This window comes from Leucoraja erinacea, chromosome 8 (genome assembly GCF_028641065.1).
Source record: "Leucoraja erinacea ecotype New England chromosome 8, Leri_hhj_1, whole genome shotgun sequence".
NCBI lineage: Eukaryota > Metazoa > Chordata > Chondrichthyes > Rajiformes > Rajidae > Leucoraja > Leucoraja erinaceus.
Window position 1 is genome coordinate 58,385,878 of NC_073384.1, and position 25,048 is coordinate 58,410,925.

At 42.5% G+C, this 25,048-nt stretch overlaps 1 protein-coding gene across 4 annotated transcripts in view; it reads right to left on the bottom strand.

Moving 5' to 3' along the window:
* Nucleotides 1-11,353: 11,353 nt before the first annotated feature.
* Nucleotides 11,354-25,048, bottom strand: part of lpgat1 (lysophosphatidylglycerol acyltransferase 1) — a 79,437-nt gene continuing 65,742 nt past the window's right edge. For all 4 annotated transcript variants that reach the window (XM_055639783.1, XM_055639785.1, XM_055639784.1 and 1 more), the window contains 2 exons: nt 16,567-16,673; nt 11,354-13,858 (listed from right to left, as the gene is read on the bottom strand). In XM_055639783.1, the coding sequence (XP_055495758.1) occupies nt 13,704-13,858; nt 16,567-16,673 (262 nt within the window). In that variant the 3' untranslated portion in view covers nt 11,354-13,703. The remainder of the gene's footprint in view (nt 13,859-16,566; nt 16,674-25,048) is intronic.

Sequence of the window (25,048 nt, forward strand, 5' to 3'; positions counted from 1 at the left end):
GGGTTTTTGATCCCTGGCCTTTTATAGTATCGTCTGATGCTGAATTCCCAGATGGGCGTTGTTCAGCACATCCTGGATTTGTGGGAAGCCAACGACTAAATGCCTTTTGGAACCGCCGACCACAACCAGCGTGTCTCTGCCCGTTTGATCACCTTGGCTGTTTAATTAGAAAAGCGATGGATCTCATTGAGATTTGCAGCATGCAAGCAGGCCATTTAGCCATTGTGTCCATGTCAATAAATAAAAGCGGTCTGGCCGAATTCCACTTCGCACACCGTGTGTTTCCAAGTCTTCTTTGTAAATGCCTCAGCTTCCACCTCCCTTTCAGGTTGCGAGTTTCAGACTGCCGTGATCCCCAGGGTGAAAATATTTTTACACTATAAATTTTTTGCTTAAGCCTTAAAGCTTATATACCTTTAGTTATTGTCCTCGCTACCAAGGGAAATAGCTATGACCCAATAATTAAGTCTCAATTTTTGACAGCTCAATTAACTCTCCCCACCGCCTCCATGGATTAAAAATTAACAACAACTATCCAATCAATTACTATCATAATTATCATTCTCCTGTCTGGCAAAATCCCCAAATCTTCCCATATTTTCTCCAGTGCGATCCCACTTTTTATTCTGTAAACTTTATATTTCTTCAGTTCACCAATAAATATTGTTAATCTGGTTGTGACGTATCCTCCCTCTTTTTTGTGATCTTTTCCTCAGACAATAAAAGCAAGAATACCTTAAATGTTCTTGATGAACCTTATCTTCAGGCCATCTCCACCGATGCAGGCTCTGCTTTGTTCTGTAAGTTCCCATACCTCTCGTTTCCCCCTCCCTGACTCTGTCTGGTGAAGGGTCTCAACCTGAAACGTCACCCATTTATTTTCTCCAGAGATGTTGCCTGACCTGCTGGGTTACTGCAGCTTTTTGTGTTTATCTTGGCTTATGGAAATCATCCATAGGAGAAGAAAGCCACAAGTGTCATTGAGCTTGCTCTGCCATTCATTAACAACACTGCTGATCTGATCTTACTATCAGCTTCACTCTTTTTCGCTATCCTCCGTAACCCTTGATTCTGTTCTGATCCAGAAACCCATTTTATCTTGAACACACTTAATGACTCATCAGTCAGGACCAGAAAAAAACATTCCTCATCATGCTAGTCTTTATGACCCTCCTGTCCTAGTTGTAGCAATGCCTAGATTCTCTCACCAGCTCAACATTTTCATTGACAAATTCACTGAGAATTTTAGGTTACATGTTTTCAGGCTCCAGATAGTGTAACGATTTACCCTGCTCAACGTTTCTTATTGGGTAACTCCTTCACACCATGAATTAATCTGGAGCGCAGACAATCACATTGTCTATGCTGACCTTCAAGCCTATCTATACTAATAGACAGTAGACAATAGATGCAGGAGTAGGCCATTCGGCCCTTCGAGCCAGCACCGCCATTCAATGTGATCATGGCTAGTCATCCACAATCAGTACCCCGTTCCTGCCTTCTCCCCATATCCCCTGACTCTGCTATCTTTAAGAGCACTATCTAGCTCTCTCTTGAAAGTATCCAGAGAACCGGCTTCCACTGCCCCCTGAGGCAGAGAATTCCACAGACTCACAACTCTCTGTGTGAAAAAGTGTATCCTCATCTCTGTTCTAAATGGCTTACCCCTCATTCTTAAACTGTGGCCCCTGGCTCTGGACTCCCAACATCGGGAACATGTTTCCTGCCTCTTTCTAGCATGTCCAAACCCTTAATAATCTTATATGTTTCAATAAGATATCCTCTCTTCCTTCTAAATTCCAAAGTATACAACCCCAGCCGCTCCATTCTCTCAGCATACGACAGTCCCGCCATCCCGGGGATTAACCTTGTTAACTCCTCTTCTTATGAGGGCCAACATGCCTTTGCTTTCTTCACTGTCTGCTGTACCTGCATGTTTACTTTCAATGACTGATGAACAAGGACCTCCAGATCCCGTAGTACTTCCCCTTTTCCCTACGACACAATTTAGATAATAATCTTCCTTCCTGGTTTTGCTACCAAAGTGGATAACCTCACATTTATCCACATTAAACTGCATCTGCCATGCATCTGCCCACTCACCCAACCTGTCCAAGTCTCCCTGCATTCTCATAGCATCCTTCTCACAGTTCACACTGCCACCCAGCTTTGTGTCATCTGCACATTTGCTAATGTTAATGTAATCCCTTCATCTAAATCATTGATGTATATTGTAAATAGCTGCAGGTCCAGCATCAAGCCTTGCAGTACCCCACTAGTCACTGCCAGCCATTCTGAAAAGGACCCGTTAATCCCTACTCTTTGTTTCCTGTCTGCCAACCAATTTTCTATCCATGTCAGCACTCTACCCCCCAATACCATGTGCCCTATTTTTGCCCACTAATCTCCTATGTGGGATCTATCCCAATTACCTGCAATAATTTCCTAATTCCTCTTTGCCTTCGTCATTAAGAACGTGAAGTCTGGATCAGACTGAAGAAGAGTCTCGACCCGAAACATCACCTATTCCTTTTCTCCAGAGATGATGTCTGACCCGCTGAGTTACTCCAGTTTTTTGTGTCTATCTTCAGACTGAAACAGTACTGAGCTCTGCCAAGCTTTTTCCAGTCACACAGATATCTATTTACCATTCCCCATTGTCTTCCACATCAAGGGAATTTGTGTCCCTCATCCATTTGCTTTGCTGTTCAGACTGCCATGTGGAATCTTATCATCATGTTAAAATCCATGTACAGTAGTCTACACCAAACATACAACCCTTCTTCTTATCGTTTCAACAACATTCATTGAGTAAGGCAACATTGTTTTGGTAAAAAAAACATTTTGCTGGTCTTTGATTAATCTGGACTTCCCCCAAATGACAATCTCTATTGCCACTCAGTCTGGGCATTCACTGATGTTAGGTTGACTTGCCTGCAACTGTTTATGCTCTTTCCCCCTCTACAAATGGTACCATTGCTTTAAAGTGAACACAGAGGATAGGGTGCAGTTTAAATATCTGGAAGACAAAAGCACATCCCAAACCTTTGACTGCAAAATACCATTCCCTGGCGATTAAGATCCACACACACTTTATTCAATCCACCACCGCCTTCACCACCCTGGCAAAGTCTTTGGTTACCTGTTCATAAATCACAACTTCAAACCAAGCTTATAGGTTAACAGAGTAGTAGCAATAAAAAAAGTCTCACGTTGGTGAGGATATGGATAACTCACATTAGCAATTTATTACTAAGGCCAAGTGCCAGCAATACTGCCTCTGCATAATTCTCCAAATTCATTGGCAGGATAGGCAGACCCATGTCTATGTCTTCTCCTTGGCCAACACTCCCAGCATAGGGGCGGCACAGGGGTAGGGTTGCTGCCTTACATCACCACATACTCGGGTTCGATCCTGACCATGGGTACTGTTTGTATGTAGTTTGTTCGTTCTTCCCGATGACCTGTGTGGGTTTTCTCTAGATACCAGTTTCTCTCCACACTCCAGAGATGTACAGGTTTGTAGGCAAATTAGCTTTGGTAAAATTGTAAATTATCCCTAGTGTGCATAGGATAGTGTTAGGGTGCGGTTGGTACGGACTCGTTGGGCCAAAGGGCCTGTTTACACACTAAGTTAAACCAAACATAAAGACTCTGATCATGCTTCACCAGTTTCCATGGGCAGATCACATACATGGTTTGCATGCCTTCATCAACCTGCTGGAATGGATCCATCTATTCCAAGCATTGAGAAATGCTTCAAGAAAATCCTCATTGGCTTATGGCAAACCCTGGGCCAAAAGCTGCTCCAACTCACAGAGAAGCTCCAGAAAGGCACTGTGCATTTGTAGCCTCGTTCTGACAGCATCACGCGGAGCTGGTGACAATAGGTAGGTGTAAAAATTAAAATACAGCCACCACCCTTCAATCGTGGCGAGTCTATGGATTGCTGCAACGTTGCAGGTCTGGAGTGAATGCATGTTATCCTTGGGTTGTTGTGATAATTTAAAGCCACAGAGGATACACAAACCTTCCACTGCAAAATACCATCCTTTGGCACTCAAGAAGCATGACTCAATTTGTTGTGCAAATTGATAGTTAAAACCTCCTCGTCTCCTTTAATTCAATCATTAAACACTAGGGTAGACATTTTTTTATCAGAACCTGGGAAACGTCTGTCCTTACCTCAACAAATATTGCACAATCCTCCCAAGAAACAATGGTTTTTTATGTGAAGAAATCTGAAGAAGTTCCAGTCTGAGGATGAGTCCTGACTCGAAATGTTATCTGTTCATTACCTCCTGAGATACGACCTGTCCTGCTGAATTCCTTCAGCACTATTTTTTTTAATCACCATCTGCAATCTCTTGAGTCTCAGCTTTTTGTATTTACTGGGATCCACTTTCCACTCCACGAATTATCATTCTATCATCTTTCTTGTTTAAAATGCACGATAAAATCATTTTCTGGCATTTCATTTTTTTTTCTTTGTGTCTTTCGCTGCTCTAATTACTTAAAAAAAAATCACCCCTGTAATTTCTAAGCTTTATGGATAGGAGGGAGGTGGGACTAGTGTAGATAGGGCATGGCGGTTGGTTAGGCAAGTTGGGATAAAGAGCCTGGTTCCACACTGAATTGGCTTTCTGCAGTGCTGTGTTCCTTTCTTGTTGGAGAGGCACGAGTCCAGATCGGGGAGGCTGATTCTTTTTCTTTGCAGAAGGAAATTTGCTCCGAATCCTATTTTTCTTTGAATTCTCTCCACTGCCCTGACAATGGTTTGCCATTTCACTCTGCCAAAATGTTTCAGTCAAGGACAACAGCCAATGACTAACTTCTTTAGTCGGAGGGTAGTTAATCTGTGGAACATTGCCAAAGGGCTGTGAATGCCAAGTCAGTGGGTATTTAGTAGGCAGAGATAGACAAATTCTTAATTAGAACGGGTGTCAAGGGTTATGGGGAGAAGGCAGGAAAATGGGATTAGGAGGCAGAGATCAGCCATGATTGAATGGCGGAGTAGACTCGATGGGCTGAATGGCCTAATTCTTATCCTATAACTTGTGAATTTGTGAGAACTAGCTTTTCCCCAATTTGAATTTTTTTTCTGTCTACCTTCATCCTTTCACGCTGATAAGGAAGCAGAGAAGATTTACAAAGATGTTGCCAAGGCCCAAGACCCAGAGCTATAGAGAGGGGTTGGGCAGGCTAAAACTCAATTTCATGGAACGCAGCAGGATGAGGTGTGACCTTATAGAGGTGTATAAAATCATGAGAGGAATTTAGTTCCGTCTTCACTAAAGAAGACATAAATAATCTGCCGGAAATAGCAGGGGACTGCGGGTCAAAGGAGTTGGAGGAATTGAGTGAAATCCAGGTTAGTCGGGAAGTGGTGTTGGGTAAATTGAATGGATTAAAGGCCGATAAATCCCCAGGGCCAGATAGGCTGCATCCCAGAGTACTTAAGGAAGTAGCTCCAGAAATAGTGGATGCATTAGTAATAATCTTTCAAAACTCTTTAGATTCTGGAGTAATTCCTGAGGATTGGCGGGTAGCAAACGTAACCCCACTTTTTAAGAAGGGAGGGAGGGAGGGAGAAAATGGGGAATTACAGACCAGTTAGTCTAACATCGGTAGTGGGGAAACTGCTGGAGTCAGTTATTAAAGATGGGATAGCAGCACATTTGGAAAGTGGTGAAATCATTGGACAAAGTCAGCATGGATTTACGAAAGGTAAATCATGTCAGACGAATCTTATAGAATTTTTCGAGGATGTAACTAGTAGCGTGGATAGGGGAGAACCAGTGGATGTGGTGTATCTGGACTTCCAGAAGGCTTTCGACAAGGTCCCACATAAGAGATTAGTATACAAACTTAAAGCACACGGCATTGGGGGTTCAGTATTGATGTGGATAGAGAACTGGCTGGCAAACAGGAAGCAAAGAGTAGGAGTAAACGGGTCCTTCTCAAAACGGCAGCAAAGAGTAGGAGTAAACGTGGGTCCTTTTCGCAAGGGCAGGCAGTGGTACCACAGCTATCAGTGCAACCCCAGCTATTTACAAATATATTAATGGATGGATGAAGGAATTGAAGGCAATATCTCCAAGTTTGCGCGGATGACACTAAGCTGGGGGGCAGTGTGTTAGCTGTGAGGAGGATGCTAGGAGACTGCAAGGTGACTTGGATAGGCTGGGTGAGTGGGCAAATGTTTTGGTGCAGTATAGTTTGGCAGGTGCAGTATAATGTGGATAACCACATCCACATTATACTGCATCTGCCAAACATTTGCCCACTCACCCAGCCTATCCAAGTCACCTTGCAGTCTTCTAGCATCCTCCTCACATTTTGGTGGCAAAAACAGGAAAGCAGACTATTATCTAAATGGTGGCCGATTAGGAAAAGGGGAGATGCAGCGAGACCTGGTGTCATGGTACACCAGTCATTGAAAGTAGGCATGCAGGTGCAGCAGGCAGTGAAGAAAGCGAATGGTATGTTAGCTTTCATAGCAAAAGGATTTGAGTATAGGCAGCAGGGAGGTTCTACTGCAGTTGTACAGGGTCTTGGTGAGACCACACCTGGAGTATTGCGTACAGTTTTGGTCTCCAAATCTGAGGAAGGACATTATTGCCAGAGGAGGGAGTGCAGAGAAGGTTCACCAGACTGATTCCTGGGATGTCAGGACTGTCTTATGAAGAAAGACTGGATAGACTTGGTTTATACTCTCTAGAATTTAGGAGATTGAGAGGGGATCTGATAGAAACTTACAAAATTCTTAAGGGGTTGGACAGGCTAGATGCAGGAAGATTGTTCCCGATGTTGGGGAAGTCCAGGACAAGGGGTCACAGCTTAAGGATAAGGGGAAAATCCTTTAAAACCGAGATGAGAAAAACTTTTTTCACACAGAGAGTGGAGAATCTCTTGAACTCTCTGCCACAGAAGGTAGTTGAGGACAGTTCATTGGCTATATTTAAGAGGGAGTTAGATGTGGCCCTTGTGGCTAAGGGGATCAGAGGGTATGGAGAGGGATCAGAGGGTAAATTTTTTTCCTTGTAGCTAAGGGGATCAGAGGCAGGGCAGGTACGGGATACTGAGTTGGATGATCAGCCATGATCATATATTGAATGGCGGTGCAGGCTCGAAGGGCCGAATGGCCTACTCCTGCACCTAATTTCTATGTTTCTATGAATAGATCAGGTAGAGGCAGACTCCCTTGCCCAGAGTAGGCGAATCGAGAAACAGAGGACTTAGGTTTAATGTGAAGGGGAAAGATTCAATTGGAACCCGAGGGGTAACTTTTTCCACACAAAGAGTGGTGGGTGTATGGAATGAGCTTCCGGAGGAGATAGTTGATGCAGGGACTATCGCAATGTTTAAGAAATATTTAGAAAAGTACATGGAGAGGCCATGTTTAGAGGGATAGGGGCCAAACGCAGCTAGGTGGTACTAGTGTAGATGGGACATGTTGGCCGGTGTGGGCAAGTTGGGCCAAAGAGCCAGTTTCCATGCTTTAAGAGTCTATGACTGCCATAAATAAAATCAAATGTATTATCACCATTATCAAAGTGTGCTCCAATGACACTCATTCCAAGAACTGTCTTTGTGAAAATCCAAACTGCAGATGCAGGAAACTAATTTAGAAATAAAAAGTGCTGGAAATACTCAGCATGTTAAGCCGCATCAGTGGGAAGTAAAATACGTAGAGCAAATGTTTCAGAACCACGAACTTTTGTCAGAATCCAGATGAAGGGTCTTTTGACCTGAAACATTGGCTGTTTCTCTTCCCACAGACGCCGCCTGAACTGCTGAATATTTACGGCATCTTATGTTTTTATTTCACGGGGCTTGTTGTGTACTTACTGTAACGAATATTCATTCTTCTCTAAAATTTGACACCCATTCTATCCCAATAAACAAAGTATTTAAAATCCACCCCCATGACTTCTCAATTGTTTTGTGGCAAAGAAATTTGCCGAGTTATTTGCTCTCTCACCTGTCTCTTTGATCATTGTTGAGCTACAGATGTCCAGCCAGCTTCCAGCTCAGTGGACAGAATGTCCTTGGAAATTTGGCTAGTATCTATGTTGCCAATCCTTCACAAACATTGGCTCAGTAATGAATGTACGTTGATTGCCTTAGCACAAGGCTTTATCTCTAAACTGGTGGAACTAACCTATAGGTTAAAATGACACAGCTACTGCCTTTAGGGCTCTGCTTTATAATCTTGTTCTTAACTTCACAAAATATGCTGGCAGATCATTCAATTGTTAATGATATGAAGCATTACCTCTGGAGCAGGCCTTTACACTACTCTTCTGCTCCTATTTCTTATCAGGCCCGAAAGGCCCCAGGTTCTAAACGACTGGATAACTCCTATTGAAGCTGGTATGGATATTTAGCTGACCACTTCCTCCCAAAGCAACAATGATAATCTCTATAGACAACCTTCATCGTGAATTGTGAGGTCTGGAATGACGATAGTAATTGATTGGCAATAGTCATGATCCACGATTGAGAGAATGGGAGGAGAAAGCCTTCATGAAACAGCAAGACCAAAGGAGGAAGCAATAACTATGGGCATGTTTATGTGGAAAGCTGGCCATGAAATCTGGGAAGGGGAGGGAAAGATGGATTAAGATGAGGTTTAAAAAGAAAAGCAAAGACTATTTGGTGCTGATGCTCGGGTTATGTTGCCTCTACAACTAACGATGTGACTGTAATGGGATGGTAAGGATTTTAAAGGGTTGCATAAAAACAATGCACAGGAGGTGCTGGCACAAGAAGAAATGGGAAGAGTCCTAGGGGTGGTTTTGTGATTAAATCACACCTTCACCTATTTCAGCATAAGGGGGTGGGGGAGTAATGTATATTTCAACATAGAGATAAGGTGGCCAAGAGGTACACTGGGATTAGCTGTGATTTTACAGCAAGGAACCAACACTGTCCCCTTACTAACTTGACAGTTAAGGGAAGGAGGGAGTTTTCCTAAGAATGGGAGGGAAAGAGGAATGTCTTTAATGGAAGGAGTCAGGACTCGGTAGTCCTAAAGGAATCAAAATAAAAGGCAGATCGAAATAATGGATTTCTAAGCAGCACATAAGATTACAGGATGAAGCCAGCTTGGAGCATCAATGAATCAATATCCAATTTGACAATAGCTTAAAATAAATTGAGTTCTGTGTAAATAAATAACATAGAAAAACTTCAACAAGGTTATTTTTGGAAATTAGGTAGTAGTATTCATATCAGGACAGGACATTTTTTTAATGCATTATTTTATTAATATCCCTTCTGTGCATGTTTTAATATACAATAGTTGTAAAACAGTGAACACAATTAAGTACAAATATTATCAAGAATTTTTGCAGTTTGACAATGACAATAACCTGGTCGAAGACTATTGTCAAATTCATGTTGTGAGATTAAAAACATAAATAGCATATTTTATGACAAAATGGTAGGGGTAAAATGAGAATGGAGCGGTCAACTACCTTTATGCAGAGCTTACAAAAATTAAAGAGTAATATTTAGAATTCATACGCTTCAGGCTTGTAGCATTAACTCTTATACAAATTCCCCCCATTATATTGCTTGGAAAACAGATCAAGATTTGGCAAGCCCCCCTGACGAAATATTCCCTACTGAGGCTTTGAAAGCTCTCCACTGAATTGCTGCATGCCATTTATCCATGATTGTGGGCTTGCAGATCATTTTTTAGCTTCTTTAAGAGATTAACATCCAGAAGTTCAAATGTTTCAAGCTACCATGAACTAGAAGCATTATTTCAGCAGGCATCCAGGAGTTAGTTTGGGGAAGGGTTGTAGTAGGGTGTGGGCAGGGTTGCGGGGAGAGAATTAAATTACCATTCTAACAACCTCAAGAGAACAAAATCTCTGCTGAGAGTATAAATACAGTGATAGGATATCATTGTTGCTCTGCAAAGTCAAATATTGAAATAAAAAGCACTTTTATAAATAACATATTAGACAAACTCAACATCAGATACAAGACTTTTGTTTTCTTACAGCCTTTCCACAAAATTAAACATGAACTTGCTCATCTTGTTAAACCAATCTTTGCCTTCTAATCATATTTTGCTGCACATTCCCGTTCTTATTAAAACCCAGGCCAAATAAGAAAACCCGTGAATTGGAGGATGATGAATTATCTGTGAAATGTAGAAGCCAATATTCAACATTTATCTGGGCAGTAGTTTCAACAAAATAAAAAGCAGCAGCTTTTTTAAATTACTTTCTTTTCTGTACGACTACTACCATACTGATTGGTTTATTTAACAGCTGCCAGTTGCTGGCATTTTATACCATTTTTTTTTGGTTACCAATGCCAGATTATTGATTGCCAAATGTGAATTGATTTTGAGATAGTCTTCCACACATACAAGTGGTGGGGAGAGACAGCATGTGGATCGGTTTCAAGGCACCTGGAAACTAGGCATGAAGAGGGATCTAAACACTGCTGGAGTGTATGTAAACCTGCTCAGGTCAGCAAACCATGCAGTTGAGACAAAGATAAGCTCCAACCCCCAGAGTTTTATCTTTTTATAGAATAAGGTATGGATTTCTTTTGGCTTATTTCCATTTCAGGATTAGTTTTGGGCAAAAAAACTAAAGGGGTACTCTGAAAGGTAATTGAACTGAAATTTTAACCTCATTCCTCTCTCCATGGATGCTGCCTGACCTATTTTTAGTATTTATTGTTTTACATTAGGGGTGAGAACAAAATCTATTCCGCTAACGTTTGAGTGTTTTTAAGTCAGACTCGTGTCTACAAAACCTAACATTGGATGGCTGCAAATGTGTAGGATGAAGTGAGCTGAATGATTCATGTGCAAGTGACGTGATACCTTGCACCAAAAACTAGAGTGAGAAGGTACATTCAAGATTGATGTAGGAGGCGTCAGACTGGTTTCTGCATCCTTTAGCAATTGCTGCCATCCAAGTTACCTGGACCATTTACTTTTAATGCAGCCTTGCTGCTGAGAAACAGCATCAAACTATGATTGTATCTGGTGCAATTCCATTAAAGATTTCCCTCGTCAATTTTAAGTAATGGCAAAGATGGTTAAGTTTGCTTCAAAACAAAAATGTAAAGATACCACCGGTTGGGACATTATGGATGTATTAAAGAAACAAATTTAAACTATTCTTCTATTTATTAAAACAGGAAACTTGATATTTGAGAACAGTTCAAAAATACCAGAATGTGATAGATCTCACACCATATATACAATAGCCCATATATAAAGAAAATTGTTCAGCAAGTTAGACTCACTAACATTATCTTAACACTGGTGTTGATGTTCCCAAAATTACAAGATTAAAAGTACAGTGATACCTGTAGGTCTCAGCAACATTTTATTTCCATTATCTGTCGACTCCTATGCACCTTTACAATTGAAAATGTGCATCTGATTGAAAGGAAAAAAAATTCAGAATAGTTCAAGGAACAACAATTAACACTGAAACTGAAGAAAAGAACTAAAGTGCGGCCCTTACACTGCGACCCACATTTCAGTTCAATGTTGTTTTCCGTGTTTAAATGTAACCTAGAGCCAACTAGTTTATGTCATGTTTGAACTAAAGTTAAAATAGTCTCCTTATAGAGTTTAAGGAGGGTATCAGGGAGAAATGATTACGTCATTTTGTCACTTTATACATTTCAATAAAAAAGTTCAACAGATCACCACCTGCTGTGCGTATTCTATAATTTCTCTTTTGTTTAAAAACTATTCTACACCATGCTTAATTAGCTAATTCTGATTCCCATCCTGTTCAATTTTTGGTTCCAAAGTAAAGCAGTTCAAAATTCCGAGTTACATATTTTGCTTCATAATCCATACTGATTTACAATTCATATGCCAACCAGTTACCAAACAGTTCTTGACATCTGCTGGCTTGAAACAGGGCATTTCTTTCATTTGATGAATGTTGCCTCTATGGTTTCTAATTTCGTCAATGAAAAGTGAAGAGAACCACCAACTGCCCCACAGCCTTTCAGCCTGCACTGTCTCATGCTGACCTAGTGACACACCCAGCATGGATAGCAATAGGAACAAGCCACAGTACAACAGTCCACTATATATGTTCCCAGAAATGTACGAGCATTGATAGCTCCCAGGCTCCTTACAATAAAAACCTAGGCAGGAGGGGGCGCCTTAAGCGTTTGTGTTTCCTAATTTCCAATGGGAATTCATTAAAAAAATGCCAATTATCAATTCCTTTGCCAGTATGATATCTGAGATAATTACATTTTTAAATATGGAATATGTTAATCTAACACGCACGCTATCATACTCAAAAAATCCTAACTAAACCAGTGTGTCTACCTTCAGACCGCAAACATACAAGCACATTGTAATACATTTCCCTTTTCCCAAGGTAAGCTATTTTTCTGACCGGAATTGCCTTTGGTACAATGGAACACATCACTGGTGGCAGAATCCACTGAGGCAATAAAATGCTTGTCTGAACTTCTTGGTCAAAAGCCCACTAATTTAAATTTTGATAGCAAACTGGATACATCGGAACACTATGTTTTAATCTCATCTCTTGGAAATCAAGTCATAACTTCCAAACAGCAAATTAGAACCTACGAATATTCCTGCTGATAACCTCTTCAGGCTCAGATTAATGGACCGAGATTAAAAATGATTTGCATGATATCGGACAATCCATCAGTTACACCCACACAATTTGAACAAACAGTAGAATGTATACCATGAAAGATGCAGCCAGAATCTCCGAGTTTAATAAAGGAGCAGAGTAAAAGTTAATTCGGATGACCTGTACTTTCAACTAACTTGTAAACTTACTTTGTTTGTAGTTTCTAGTCCATTATGTCAAGTCCTTCATAACATACATTCAGTGCTATGTGACAGCCTGGCTATTACATAACATCACTGTTGTAATCGTTCTTTACTAACTACAATCAGCAACTTCTTACGGAGTGCAAAATACTACATGATTGGCTGCATTGTTGCATTTGGTCAATTAAATTAAACTATACTCAGAAGTACTGCATTGTACATACTAGAACTAGAATGAAACATGATATTTCTGCTTTCATAACTATTTTACCAGTAACTATATAAATGTCATCAACAATTAATGACCTGCAATCACTAGAATTTTAGATGCTCTAGACCATGCTTTAAACACGGCCTTTTAATGAATCACAAAACAAAATGTATTGATTAAATGCTAAGAGAAACAAACAATGTTCCCCACGAACGACACATAAAATTGTGGCAGCTCTGACAAGTTTTTTCCCCCAGTGCTTTTCGATATAATTTTAACCAGGAAAAGGTAGATGTGGGCTTCTTCAATGGAGATTCATCTCTGGGCAATCTTGCCACCCGAAGCAATGGCGAATGGAGTGCGTTTACTGCAATAATCTGACGTATTCTCCAGCATTTCTCCTCCTGAGGAGGCCATCTGTAGATAAGCAGCATAATTAAACAGTGTGGATGCTTAACGACCACGTAAACATGTCAGAAACCTTAACAGCAGGTCGTAGACTTGATGATCTGAACTAATAGTTTAGATTTGAGTCTAAAGATCTCAATGAAAATGACAGGCAATGAATCCATTCTTCTCCTTATATCATCGTTCAAGAAACATTTGTATTCACCGATGGATACCGACACAAACACTGGAGTTCATATCCTAATTCAATGTTCGTTCTCAAAATTCCTAGAGCCCCAGGCAGTGATACAAGTAGTGCAGAGCATTATACCACATGTAGCCAGAAATAAATCCAATTATTTGCACCACGAAGAGCCAGACTGAGTCAAGAATCATCGGTCTGGAAGTTGCTGTAGTTTGACCTTTGGTAGGTGGGAATGCTCCTGTAAATAGAAAAAGAGTGTTTTAAAAACTTCCTTCAGTACCATACTTCATCTAACTTTATCCAATGAATAATCGACTCAAATTGTTCACATCCCTTTGCCACTGAGGAGGGAAAATCAGTGAGAAGGGCAAGGTGCAGTTATCTAATTCAGTTTCTTCCCACGGTAGCAAAGCAGTAGAGTTGCTGCCTTACAGCACCAGAGACCCGGGTTTGATCCTGACTGAGTGCTGTCTGTATGGAGTTTGTAACTTCTCGCTGTGCCTTCTTTCTTTTCTCCAGGTATTCTCCACTTTTCTCCTCCCACACTCCAAAAACGTACAGGTTTGTAGGTTGAATGGCTTTGGAAAAATTGTAAATTGTCCCTAGTGTGTGTGTAGAATAATGCTAGTGTGCGGGCATCGCAGGTCGGTACGGACTTGGTGGGCCGAAGGGCCTGTTTCTGTACTGTATCTCTAAACTAAACCAAACTAAACATCATGCCAGCCAGTATTTAGCCAATTCAATTCATGCCCCGTGATAAATAAATGGCTGAGATTACCGAAGAAAGAGAAGGCTTGGGGACCAGATACCGTCCTATATGTCTTGCTGAAGAGATGGACATCAGAATTAGATGCCTAGTTTCAGTACAATTACAGCACTGGCAATTACCCCCAAAACACTCATGAAGGAGCAGAATGGGGACAGAGCCCAGGCCATCTTGTACACCAACCTCCCTTCTGTTGACTCCATCTACACCACGCTGCCTCGGCAAGGCCACCAGCATAATCAAGGACCAGTCTCACCCGGGACATTCCCTCTTCTCTCCTCTTTCATCAAGCAAGAGGTACAGAGGTTTGACTCCAGATTCAGGGAAAATTTCTTCCCAGCCGTTATCAGGCAATTGAATCAACAACTAGAGAGCGGCCCTGACCTTGCATCTACCTCATTGGAGACCATTGAACACTCTTTAATTGGCATTCACTGGACTTTATCTTGCACTAAATGTATTTCCCCTATATCATATATATATATATATATAGTCTCTTTTCGCTGGCTGGATAGCATGCAACATAAAGCTTTTCACTGCACCTTGGTACATGTAACAATAATAATCTAGACTAAACAATTGGAGCCTGGCCAACCACGGCCCCAGTGTACTATCAAACCAAAGTACTGGAAACTGTGGTTGACCCTACTATCAGGTAATACATTTAAGCCAGTATATAAATGACACTTGTACATGTGTACACTCGGAGGCTGAACCATTGATGCCTTGTTCACCAAAGGACACAAAGAAGTTGGGTCACGTGACAAAGGTCCTCTTCCAACCTGTACCTTGGTTGCACCACCCTGCCCTCTGGCCATAAAGGTTTACGGAGAGGCCGTGGAAAATATGGACCAGTTATCACACCTCAGGAACTGGTCCTCTTGCATGCACTCCGACAACTCCCGTCGAAGACAGACATTGAAGATAAAATTCACCATTGCCTTCAATGCAGCCTTTGGATGATTGAGGAAAAGGACGTTCGAAGATCACAACAAAAACACATGGTGTACGGAGCCAGAGGTCCCTGCTCCCCCGTATCCCCTGAGATGTGGACTACTTACACCAGGCACTCCCGAGCACTGGAAGCATTTCACTATGACGGTTTCCACAGGAATCTTTCAAATTCACTGGCCGGATAAGCAAACTAACAACAGCATCCTACACCAGGGCACTGTCTCTGGTGTAGATGCTTTAGTTACACTCGGTAAGCTATGTTGTAAAAGCTACATTATTCACATGTCCGACACATGACTCCTGAAACAGACACTCTATTCCAAGTTCTGTCAAGGGAAGAGATTACCCAGGCAGACAGAGGAAAAGATTTAAGAATGTGCTTGAAGGCTCCCACAAGAAATGCAACATTCGCCTGACTCCTGAGGATCACTGACCTACAACTGCTCATTTGGAATGCCTGCCGCTGCTCCCACCCACCACGCAATGCAGTCCATACATCAGCAACACAGAATTCCTGCATGAGCAACCAAGAGACTTCAGGACCTCACAAACTGCCACCCTTCCTGCTCCATATGTGGCGGAGTCTGTGGTCCCTAGTCTAAGCTCATCAACTGCCTCAGAATCCACAAAAACAACATGAGCAAGTCATCCTCGAAACCGAAGAAGTGCCTAAGATGACGGCAACTCCCCAACGACTGGATGATCAATACTCAATTGCATTACTACCCTGGTATCAGATGAAATCGTTAAGGCCGATACAATGACAACATTTAAAAGACATTTGGATAGGTGCATAGATAGGAATATGGACAAAGATCGGCAAATGGGACTAGCCTAAATGGGGCACCATGATTAGCATAGACAAGTTGGGCCGAAGGGTCTGTATCTGAAATGTTTGCGATTGAAACAATGTGTCGAAAAGCAGCGCTTGTTATACGTTACCAAATCTAGGACTTCAATCTAACTCTACAGGCAGCCTGCCAAGAGTATTGGAAAGACAATTAGAGTGTTAGATTGCACGGCAAGGATAATACACTGTGAAGTGTCAATACTACAAAAATATTGGCACATCGAGGAGAGTCCACGTGTTGAGTTTTGGATTGCACGGGAAAGACAGCTAATTCTGCCTAGCCTTGAGGGGCTAACTACAAAGAATTAAAAGCAAAGTTCACGTCTCAATTAAAAGATCAAATTTACACATCTGGAGCAAATGAAGAAAATCTTACCTGTTTCATAAAAGTGGGCCAGCAGTTCCTCTTTTTCTACAAATCGTTGGTAGAGCCATCTAGTTAGTGCCACGCTCTCTACAGGGACATCTTTAATAGGATAGATCCTGCAAGAGAAATGGGAGATTACTCTTTACTAATCAGAGGGGCAAAAGCTGCACAGATGTTTCTTTTGCAACTATCTAATACCAAAACAACACTCATACAGTCAAATAACAAGCTGGTCCCAAAGAATGTCACATAAATATCATCTTTAATAATCTGAACAACCTCAAACATTTCCCCCTGATCTTTAATGTACAGACTATCATACCCTCACCATCCACTGGTGGTGTCAATGTCTAATTGTTGCATTACCAGTTAACTGTAACTATATTTCCCAGCCCTTATCCCAGACAAGAACAGCAATCATCATGGTGACAGCAACACCAGGCTGTGCTCCATCCAGATGTAGGCGCACACGCAAACACACTTAAATCATTGGTAAAAATTCCCAAATTATCCATCCAATTTCATTATTGGAACACCACATCAATAAGCAGTGCAACGATTCAAGAACAAGCCAAAAATAATTTTCCAAAAGAATAAATAATCTGTTGCATTACAATTTTTATTATTACAAGCCAATACTTTGCAAAGTTATACTATGTTTAAGGTTTTTTTTTTGAATGGACATGAAGTTGAGGGAGAAAGTGAGTGACGGGAGAGGAGTTTAATTTATCCAGGGCTTTGAACAAATATAGAAACATAGAAAATAGGTGCAGGAGGAGGCCATTCGGCCCTTCGAGCCAACACCACCATTCATTGTGATCGTGGCTGATCGTCCCCTATCAATAACCCGTGCCTGCCTTCTCCCCATATCCCTTGACTCCACTAGCCCCTAGAGCTCTATCTAACTCTCTCTTAAATCCATCCAATGACTTGGCCTCCACTGCCCTCTGTGGCAGGGAATTCTATTAATTCACAACTCTCAAGTCAAGTCAAGTCAAGTTTATTTGTCACATACACATACGAGATGTGCAGTGAAATGAAAGTGGCAATGCTCGCGGACTTTTGTGCAAAAGACAAACAACAAAACAACCAAACAAATTATAAACACAATCATAGCACACATATTCTTTTACATAATAAATAATGGAAGGAAAAACGTTCAGTAGAGTTAGTCCTTGGTGAGATAGGCGTTTACAGTCCGAATTGCCTCTGGGAAGAAACTCCTTCTCAACCTGTCCGTTCTCACCGCACGGCAACGGAGGCGTTTGCCTGACCGTAGCAGCTGGAACAGTCCGTTGCAGGGGTGGAAGGGGTCTCCCATGATTTTATTTGCTCTGGAGTTGCACCTCCTGTTGTACAGTTCCTGCAGGGGGGTGAGTGAAGTTCCCATAGAGCGTTCGGCCGAACGCACTACTCTCTGCAGAGCCTTCTTGTCCTTGGCAGAGCAATTCACAAACCAGATGGTAATGTTCCCGGACAAGATGCTTTCCACCGCCGCTGCGTAGAAGCACTGGAGGATCCTCGGAGACCCTCTGAATTTCCTCAATTGCCTGAGGTGGTAAAGGCGCTGCCTTGCCTTACTCACGAGTGCTGAGGCGTGTGATGCCCATGTCATATCCTCAGAGATGTGGACTCCCAGATATTTAAAACAGTTCACCCTATCCACAGGATCCCCATTTATCCTCAATGGAGTGTACGTCCTCGGATGATGTGCCCTCCTAAAGTCCATGATCAGCTCCTTTGTTTTTTTGATGTTCAAGAGGAGGCTGTTATCCTGGCACCAGAGTGCTAGATCAGCCACCTCCTCCCGGTAGGCCTTCTCATCGTTGTCTGAGATCAGGCCCACCCCCACAGTGTCATCAGCAAACTTAATTATTGAATTGGAGCTGAACCTAGCCACACAGTCATGTGTGTACAGGGAGTACAATAGGGGGCTGAGGACGCAACCCTGGGGCGATCCTGTGCTCAGGGTGAGGGACTTCGATGCATTCCCTCCCATCTTGACTACCTGGGGCCTGGCGGTGAGAAAGTCCAGGACCCAGGCACACAGGGAGGTGTTGAGCCCCAATTCCAGTAGCTTCCCGGCCAGTCTGGTGGGGACTATCGTGTTGAAGGCTGAACTGTAGTCTATGAACAGCATCCTCACGTAGCCCCCCTTCTGGCTGTCCAGATGGGAGAGAGCGGTGTGCAAGACCTGGGAGACCGCATCATCCGTAGACCTGTTCGTAACTCTCTGGGTTAAAAAGTTTTTTCTCACCTGTCTTAAATGACTTCCCCTTTATTCTAAGACTGTGGCCCCTGGTTCTGGACTCGCCCAACATTGGGAACATTTTCCTGCATCGAGCTTGTCCAGCCCTTTTACAATTTCAAAAATCATAAAATGCTGCAGATACACAGAAATGATCACGGAAGAGGTGCCAAAGACATAAAGAGTTTCAGCAAAAGCAATCTGAGACAGAGATAGTATTGCAATAGCTAAAGTGGAAGCCAGTCATCGTGGTGGACAGGAGGTGTGGCAGAATCTTAGTTTGGGCTCAATAATGATGATAAAGTGCAAAATGTCTGAATCCATCTGAAATGTGGTTGGGGATGGAATTGAGAGTCTGGGGCAGTAACTAAAATGGTGCAAGTCATGCCAATTTTTAAGCTGTATAAAATCACAATCAGTCGAGGAGTGGATATTAGATAAACAGTCTGATAACTGAGACAGAGGAAGGAGCTGAAGAGAGATGGAGGGCAGAGACAAACTGCTGAAGGAATGCAGTAGGGGCATGCAGCATGAGCCAGAAAATGGACAGACCATATTTTGGGACAGGATCCGTCGTCGAGACAGGAGTGGAGGGGGTATCACTGAGCTTCTTGATTAAGTCGGCTGCTTTTCTGAGGCATAGATGGAGTTGAAGGGGGTGGGGTGTGTGTGAGGGGGAGGCTGGTCTGTGTGATGGACTAATGGGGGATTGTCCCATCCCATCCTCTATTTTCTAGCTTTCTCCATCCTACTACAATAAGTCTGACGGGCCCCGACCCAAAAGGTTGCCTGTCTACATCCTCCAGATATGCTGCTTGCCCGCCAAGTTACTGCAGCACAGTGTTTCGTTGGTAAATTAGGATCTGCTGTTCCTTACGTAAATAATTAAATAGTAACATCTCACGGAGCCAGACATCAAACAGTGAAAGCTTTAAGAAAATTAATTGACTTCAAAACATTTTCTCAACTGTTGATGCCCCTCGGTGACAGTTCACATTGTTCTCGTGATTGATGAAATGAACTAACAGGTTTTTAATTCAACAACACTTGTTTAAATAGGTGGTTGGAGTCATTCTGATCTCATCAGCCTTGACTGTGATGTGGTTGAATAAAGTCCAATTGTTTGTACTTTATTCATACCATTTGTTTTAAAGAGCTACAAAATTGCTCAAATATAGTTAGGTACTTCCTTAAACAGATGCAAGAAATAACATTAAACATTAAAACCCAAGTAGGCATAAACTATACATTTCAAGTTTTTGAGCATCGTAGAAAGTTCATTTCACCTCCAGTGAATTTATTATACAGTACATGCAGGAGCGGTTCATACAATTGTATGATGATAAATGTTAAGAAATCTTCCTGGCCATGGATGAATCTGCCAATTAAAGCTACAGATCCAGTCATTCCTGTAGTGTATCACTGAGCGTACTGATATTTCCATGAGCTTCTCAGATATGTTAAGCATGTCAATAAATGTTACTGCTTCAACTGAAAATCAAGCTCTCAAAGGGGAAATCGTACGTGCAGGAGCTGACTTTTCAGTAAATCCAGCTCCAGAATAATTTTACTTCTAGTTACTGATACAACAAACTGAGATGGGGTGAATAATGTGCATTTTATTCAAGTAATATGTTTGCATCGAGAGTGTTCCTTCTGGTGTAGATGCTAATTAGTTGTTGAAGGCCATGTACAAAAGACATAATGATTGAGAAAATTGAAACAGGTTTGAACCTGCTGACAGGTCGGGCTGCAAACTTACACATATAAATATTTGCTGCATAAACTAACAAGTGGAAATAGAAACACTGGAACACTTAAATTAATTCCTTGGAATGGACAAGAGGTCAAACAATTTGGAAATCATTTCTAATGTCATGGTTGAGATCGGATACTCTGACCTAAATGTGCTGCCCCAGTATTTACTCTCTTGAATACAATCCAAAACATAAGTCATCAAATTTTGGTTTCCCTTCATTTTACGTCCAGCACAGCAGAGCACAGAAACACGAATGAATTACAGACTAAAGTACAACTCAAATTCCAGGACAGAACCGTTACTCTTTATCCTCCAATGTTCTATAGATTCAGGATCAGTTCCTGTGGATTGGAGGGTAGCTAATGTTATCCCACTTTTCAAGAAAGGAGGGAGAGAAAAAGCAGGGAATTATAGACCAGTTAGCCTGTCATCGGTGGTGGGGAAAATGCTGGAGTTGATTATCAAAGATGTAATAGCGGCGCATTTGGATAGCAGTAACAGGATCGGTCCGAGTCAGCATGGATTTACGAAGGGGAAATCATGCTTGACAAATCTTCTGGAATTCTTTGAGGATGTAACTAGGAAAATGGACATGGGAGAGCCAGTGGATGTAGTGTACGTGGACTTTCAGAAGCCTTTGATAAGGTCCCACACAGGAGATTAGTGGGCAAAATTATAGCACATGATATTGGGGGCAGGGTATTAACATAGATAGAAAATTGGTTGGCAGACAGGAAACAAAGAGTAGGGATTAATGGGTCACTTTCAGAATGGCAGGCAGTGACTAGTCGGGTGCCGCAAGGCTCGGTGCTGGGACCGCAGCTATTTACAATATACATTAATGATTTAGTTGAAGGAATTAAAAGTAACGTTAGCAAATTTGCAGAAGACACAAAGCTGGGTGGCAGTGTGAACTGTGAAGAGGATGCTGTGATAATGCAGAGTGAGTTGGACAGGTTGGGTGAGTGGGCAGATGCATGGCAGATGCAGTATAATGTGGATAAATGTGAGGTTATCCATTTTGGAGGCAAGAACGGGAAGGCAGATTATTATCTGAATGGTGTCAGGTTAGGAAAAGGGGAAGTACAACGAGACCTGGGTGTCCTAGTTCATCAGTCACTGAAAGTAAGCATACAAGTAAAGCAGGCAGTGAAGAAAGCAAATCGTTTGTTGGCCTTGATAACAAGGGTATAGGAGCAAAGAGGTCCTTCTGCAGTTGTACAGTGCCCTGGAGAGACCACACCTGGAGTATTGTGTGCAGTTTTGGTCTCCTAATTTGAGGAAGGACATTCTTGCCATTGAGGGAGTGCAGCGTAGGTTCACAAGGTTAATTCCCGGGATGGTGGGGGTGTCATATGATGAAAGAATTGAGCGACTGGGCTTGTATTCACTGGAATTTAGAAGGATGAGAGGATATCTTATAGAAACATATAAAATTATCAACGGATTGGACACGCTAGATGCAGGAAACATGTTCCCGATGTTGGGGGAGTCCAGAACCAGGGGCCACAGTTTAAGAATAAGGGGTAGGTCATTTAGAACTGAGATGAGGAAAAACTTTTTCACACAGAAGGCAGTGGAGGCCGATTCACTGGATGCACAATAACCTGGCCCTCAACACCAACAAAACTAATTATGGACTTTGTGGACTTTGGAAGGACTAGGATGGGGACCCACAGTCCCGTTTATATCAACGGGTCGATGGTTGAAAGGGTCAAGAGCTTCGAATTCCTGGGCGTGCACATCTCTGAAGATCTTTCCTGGTCCGAGAACACTGATGCAATTATTAAGAAAGTACATCAGCGCCTCTACTTCCTGAGAAGATTACAGAGTCGGTTTGTCAAGGAGGACTCTCTCTAACTTCTACAGGTGCACAGTAGAGAGCATGCTGACCGGTTGCATCGTGGCTTGGTTCGGCAACATGAGCGAGAGGAAAAGACTACAAAAAGTAGTAAACACTGCCCAGTCCATCATCTGCTCTGACCTCCCTTCCATCGAAGGGATCTATCGCAGTCGCTGCCTCAAAAAGTCTGGCAGTATCATCAAGGACCCACACCATCCTGGTCACACACTCATCTCCCTGCTACCTTCAGGTAGAAGGTACAGGAGCCTGAAGACTGCAACAACCAGGTTCAGGAATAGCTACTTCCTCACAGCCATCCGGTAATTAAACTTGGCTCGGACAAAACTCTGAACATTAATAGCCCATTATCTGTTATTTGCACATTAACAGTTTATTTATTCATGTGTGTATATATTTACATAAAGGTATATGGACACACTGATCTGTTTTGTAGTCATGCCTACTATGTCCTGTTGTGCTGAAGCAAAGCAAGAATTTCATTGTCCTATTAGGGACACATGGCAATAAACTCTCTTGAATCATGAGTCTTGACGAGAGTTGGATAGAGCTCAGGGCTAGCAGAATCAGGGGGATATGGGGTGAAGGCAGGAACAGGGTACTGATTGTGGATGATCAACCATGATTACATTGAATGGCGGTGCTGGCTCGAAGGGCTAAAATGTCATATTCCTGCACCCAATGTCTGTGTTTCTATGCATAAATGCTTATATTACAATAAAATAACATTACCAAACCGAAGAAATACGACTTCAATTTCTGCTGTGCACATATAGTGGCGAGTGGCGGCGCCTAACGGCAGCGGCTCGACTACAGTCGTCTGTCTTTTTTTATTTTTGTCTTGTTAAATGTATGTCTTTGAGTCAGATTTTATTATTTTTTTTAGCTGTGTATATGTGGGGGGTGGTGGGGGGGGCTGTGGGGGAAACCATCGGGTCTCGGATGTCGTTGGGCCTAACATCGTGGAGCCGGCGGTGACCTCCGGCCGGGACTAACCTGGGGGCTCCAGTTGCAGAGCCTGCGGAACCGACATTGCGGAGCTGGTCAACTTCGGAGCGGGAAGAGCTGTGGTGGCGTGCGGCTGCGACCCGACTTTTGGAGTTCGGAGGCACCGGCCACAGACCCGGTGGACGGGAACATCGGGAGCTCGCAGGTCCCTGGTGGGAGACCGCTTTTCCGAGCTCCGCAACGGCGACTTCTCCCGCTGGAATCGCGGGGTTTAAGGACATGGAGCCGGGGCCTAACATCACCCGGCGTGGCTTAAACGGCCTCAGGACTTACCATCGACCGCCGGGGGCTTTAACATCGGAGCCCCAGTTCGCCTCGACACTGCAGTGGGACTGCTGAACCGCGGGAGAAGGAACAAAGGGAAGAGATAAAGACTTTGCCTTCCATCACAGTGAGGAGATGTTGGAGACTCACTGTGATGGATGTTTATGTAAAACTGTGTTAAGTGTGGGTCTTGGATTGTGTTGTAATGTTAAACTGTAGAAATGATATTTCGTTCAAACCTAGGTTTGAATGACAATAAATAGCATTCTATTCTATTCTATAGCACATCTACCAGAACTAATCTTTGCAAATCATTAGATTTTAAAATAATATAGCCTGTCGCTATTAAATGAACAAAGCAAAGATCACAACAAGGAGAGATCTAGCTGATGGTCGCAGCCAAAGATAATTATAAATTCTTCATCATTACCACTCTCCAAAGGCTGATGTAATAAGTTAGATAATTGTTTCCAAATTGGAGATCTTCCATTTGAACCCTCACACCCCTGAGCGACCTATTTAGTCCTAACATGTTTCCCATTGGCCTTCCAAACTACTTTCTTCAATAGTCCATCCTTAACCACTCAACTACACAAACTTTCTCCCTGGGTTAAGGCCTTGCAGGCATCAGCTTCTTTTTGACCTTTAACATTATTGTCACCTCCTACCTCACTTGTGTTGGTCTGTCAAGCCAGTGATACGTTTCCAGCAACGGATCATTGATCAACTGGAACCGGACCTCAGCAATCTCTCTCTGGACCTCATAGGACTTCTTTCCTTTCAAATTTTCCTTCTCCTCATTTATCCCCTTACAACCTCCAGTGGCGTGGGGTGGAGTTGCTGCCTTACTGCGCCCAGGTTCGATCCCGACTATGGGTGCTGTCTGTATGGAGTTTGTACATTCTCCCTATGACTGCTTGGTGCTCTGGTTTCCAGCGACATTCCAAAGACGAACAGGTCTGTAAGTGAATTGGCTTCTGTAAATTGTCCCCAGTGTGTAGGATAGAACTAGTGTACGGGTGATCGCTGGTTGGTGAGGACACAGTGGGCCGAAGGGCCTGTTTCCATGCCATATCTCTAATTAAACTACAGAATCAGAGAGCCTCAAGAATTGCTGCTATCTTACTTCCTGTTGTAGTTCCCCAAATCTCCAGGGAAAAAAAGAAAATAAATAAAGTTTCCCCTTTAAGTACATGTCTAGTTTAACTTGAGTTTTCAAAGGCTGCTGGACACTGAAACCAAAAAGTAAATAGAACTGATGGGGCTTGATAAGAAATCTGCCAGTCACATCTTATAAGGCCTGAGAGTTCAAATATTCAACATCTGGAATTTACAATGGCGGCTGAATGTT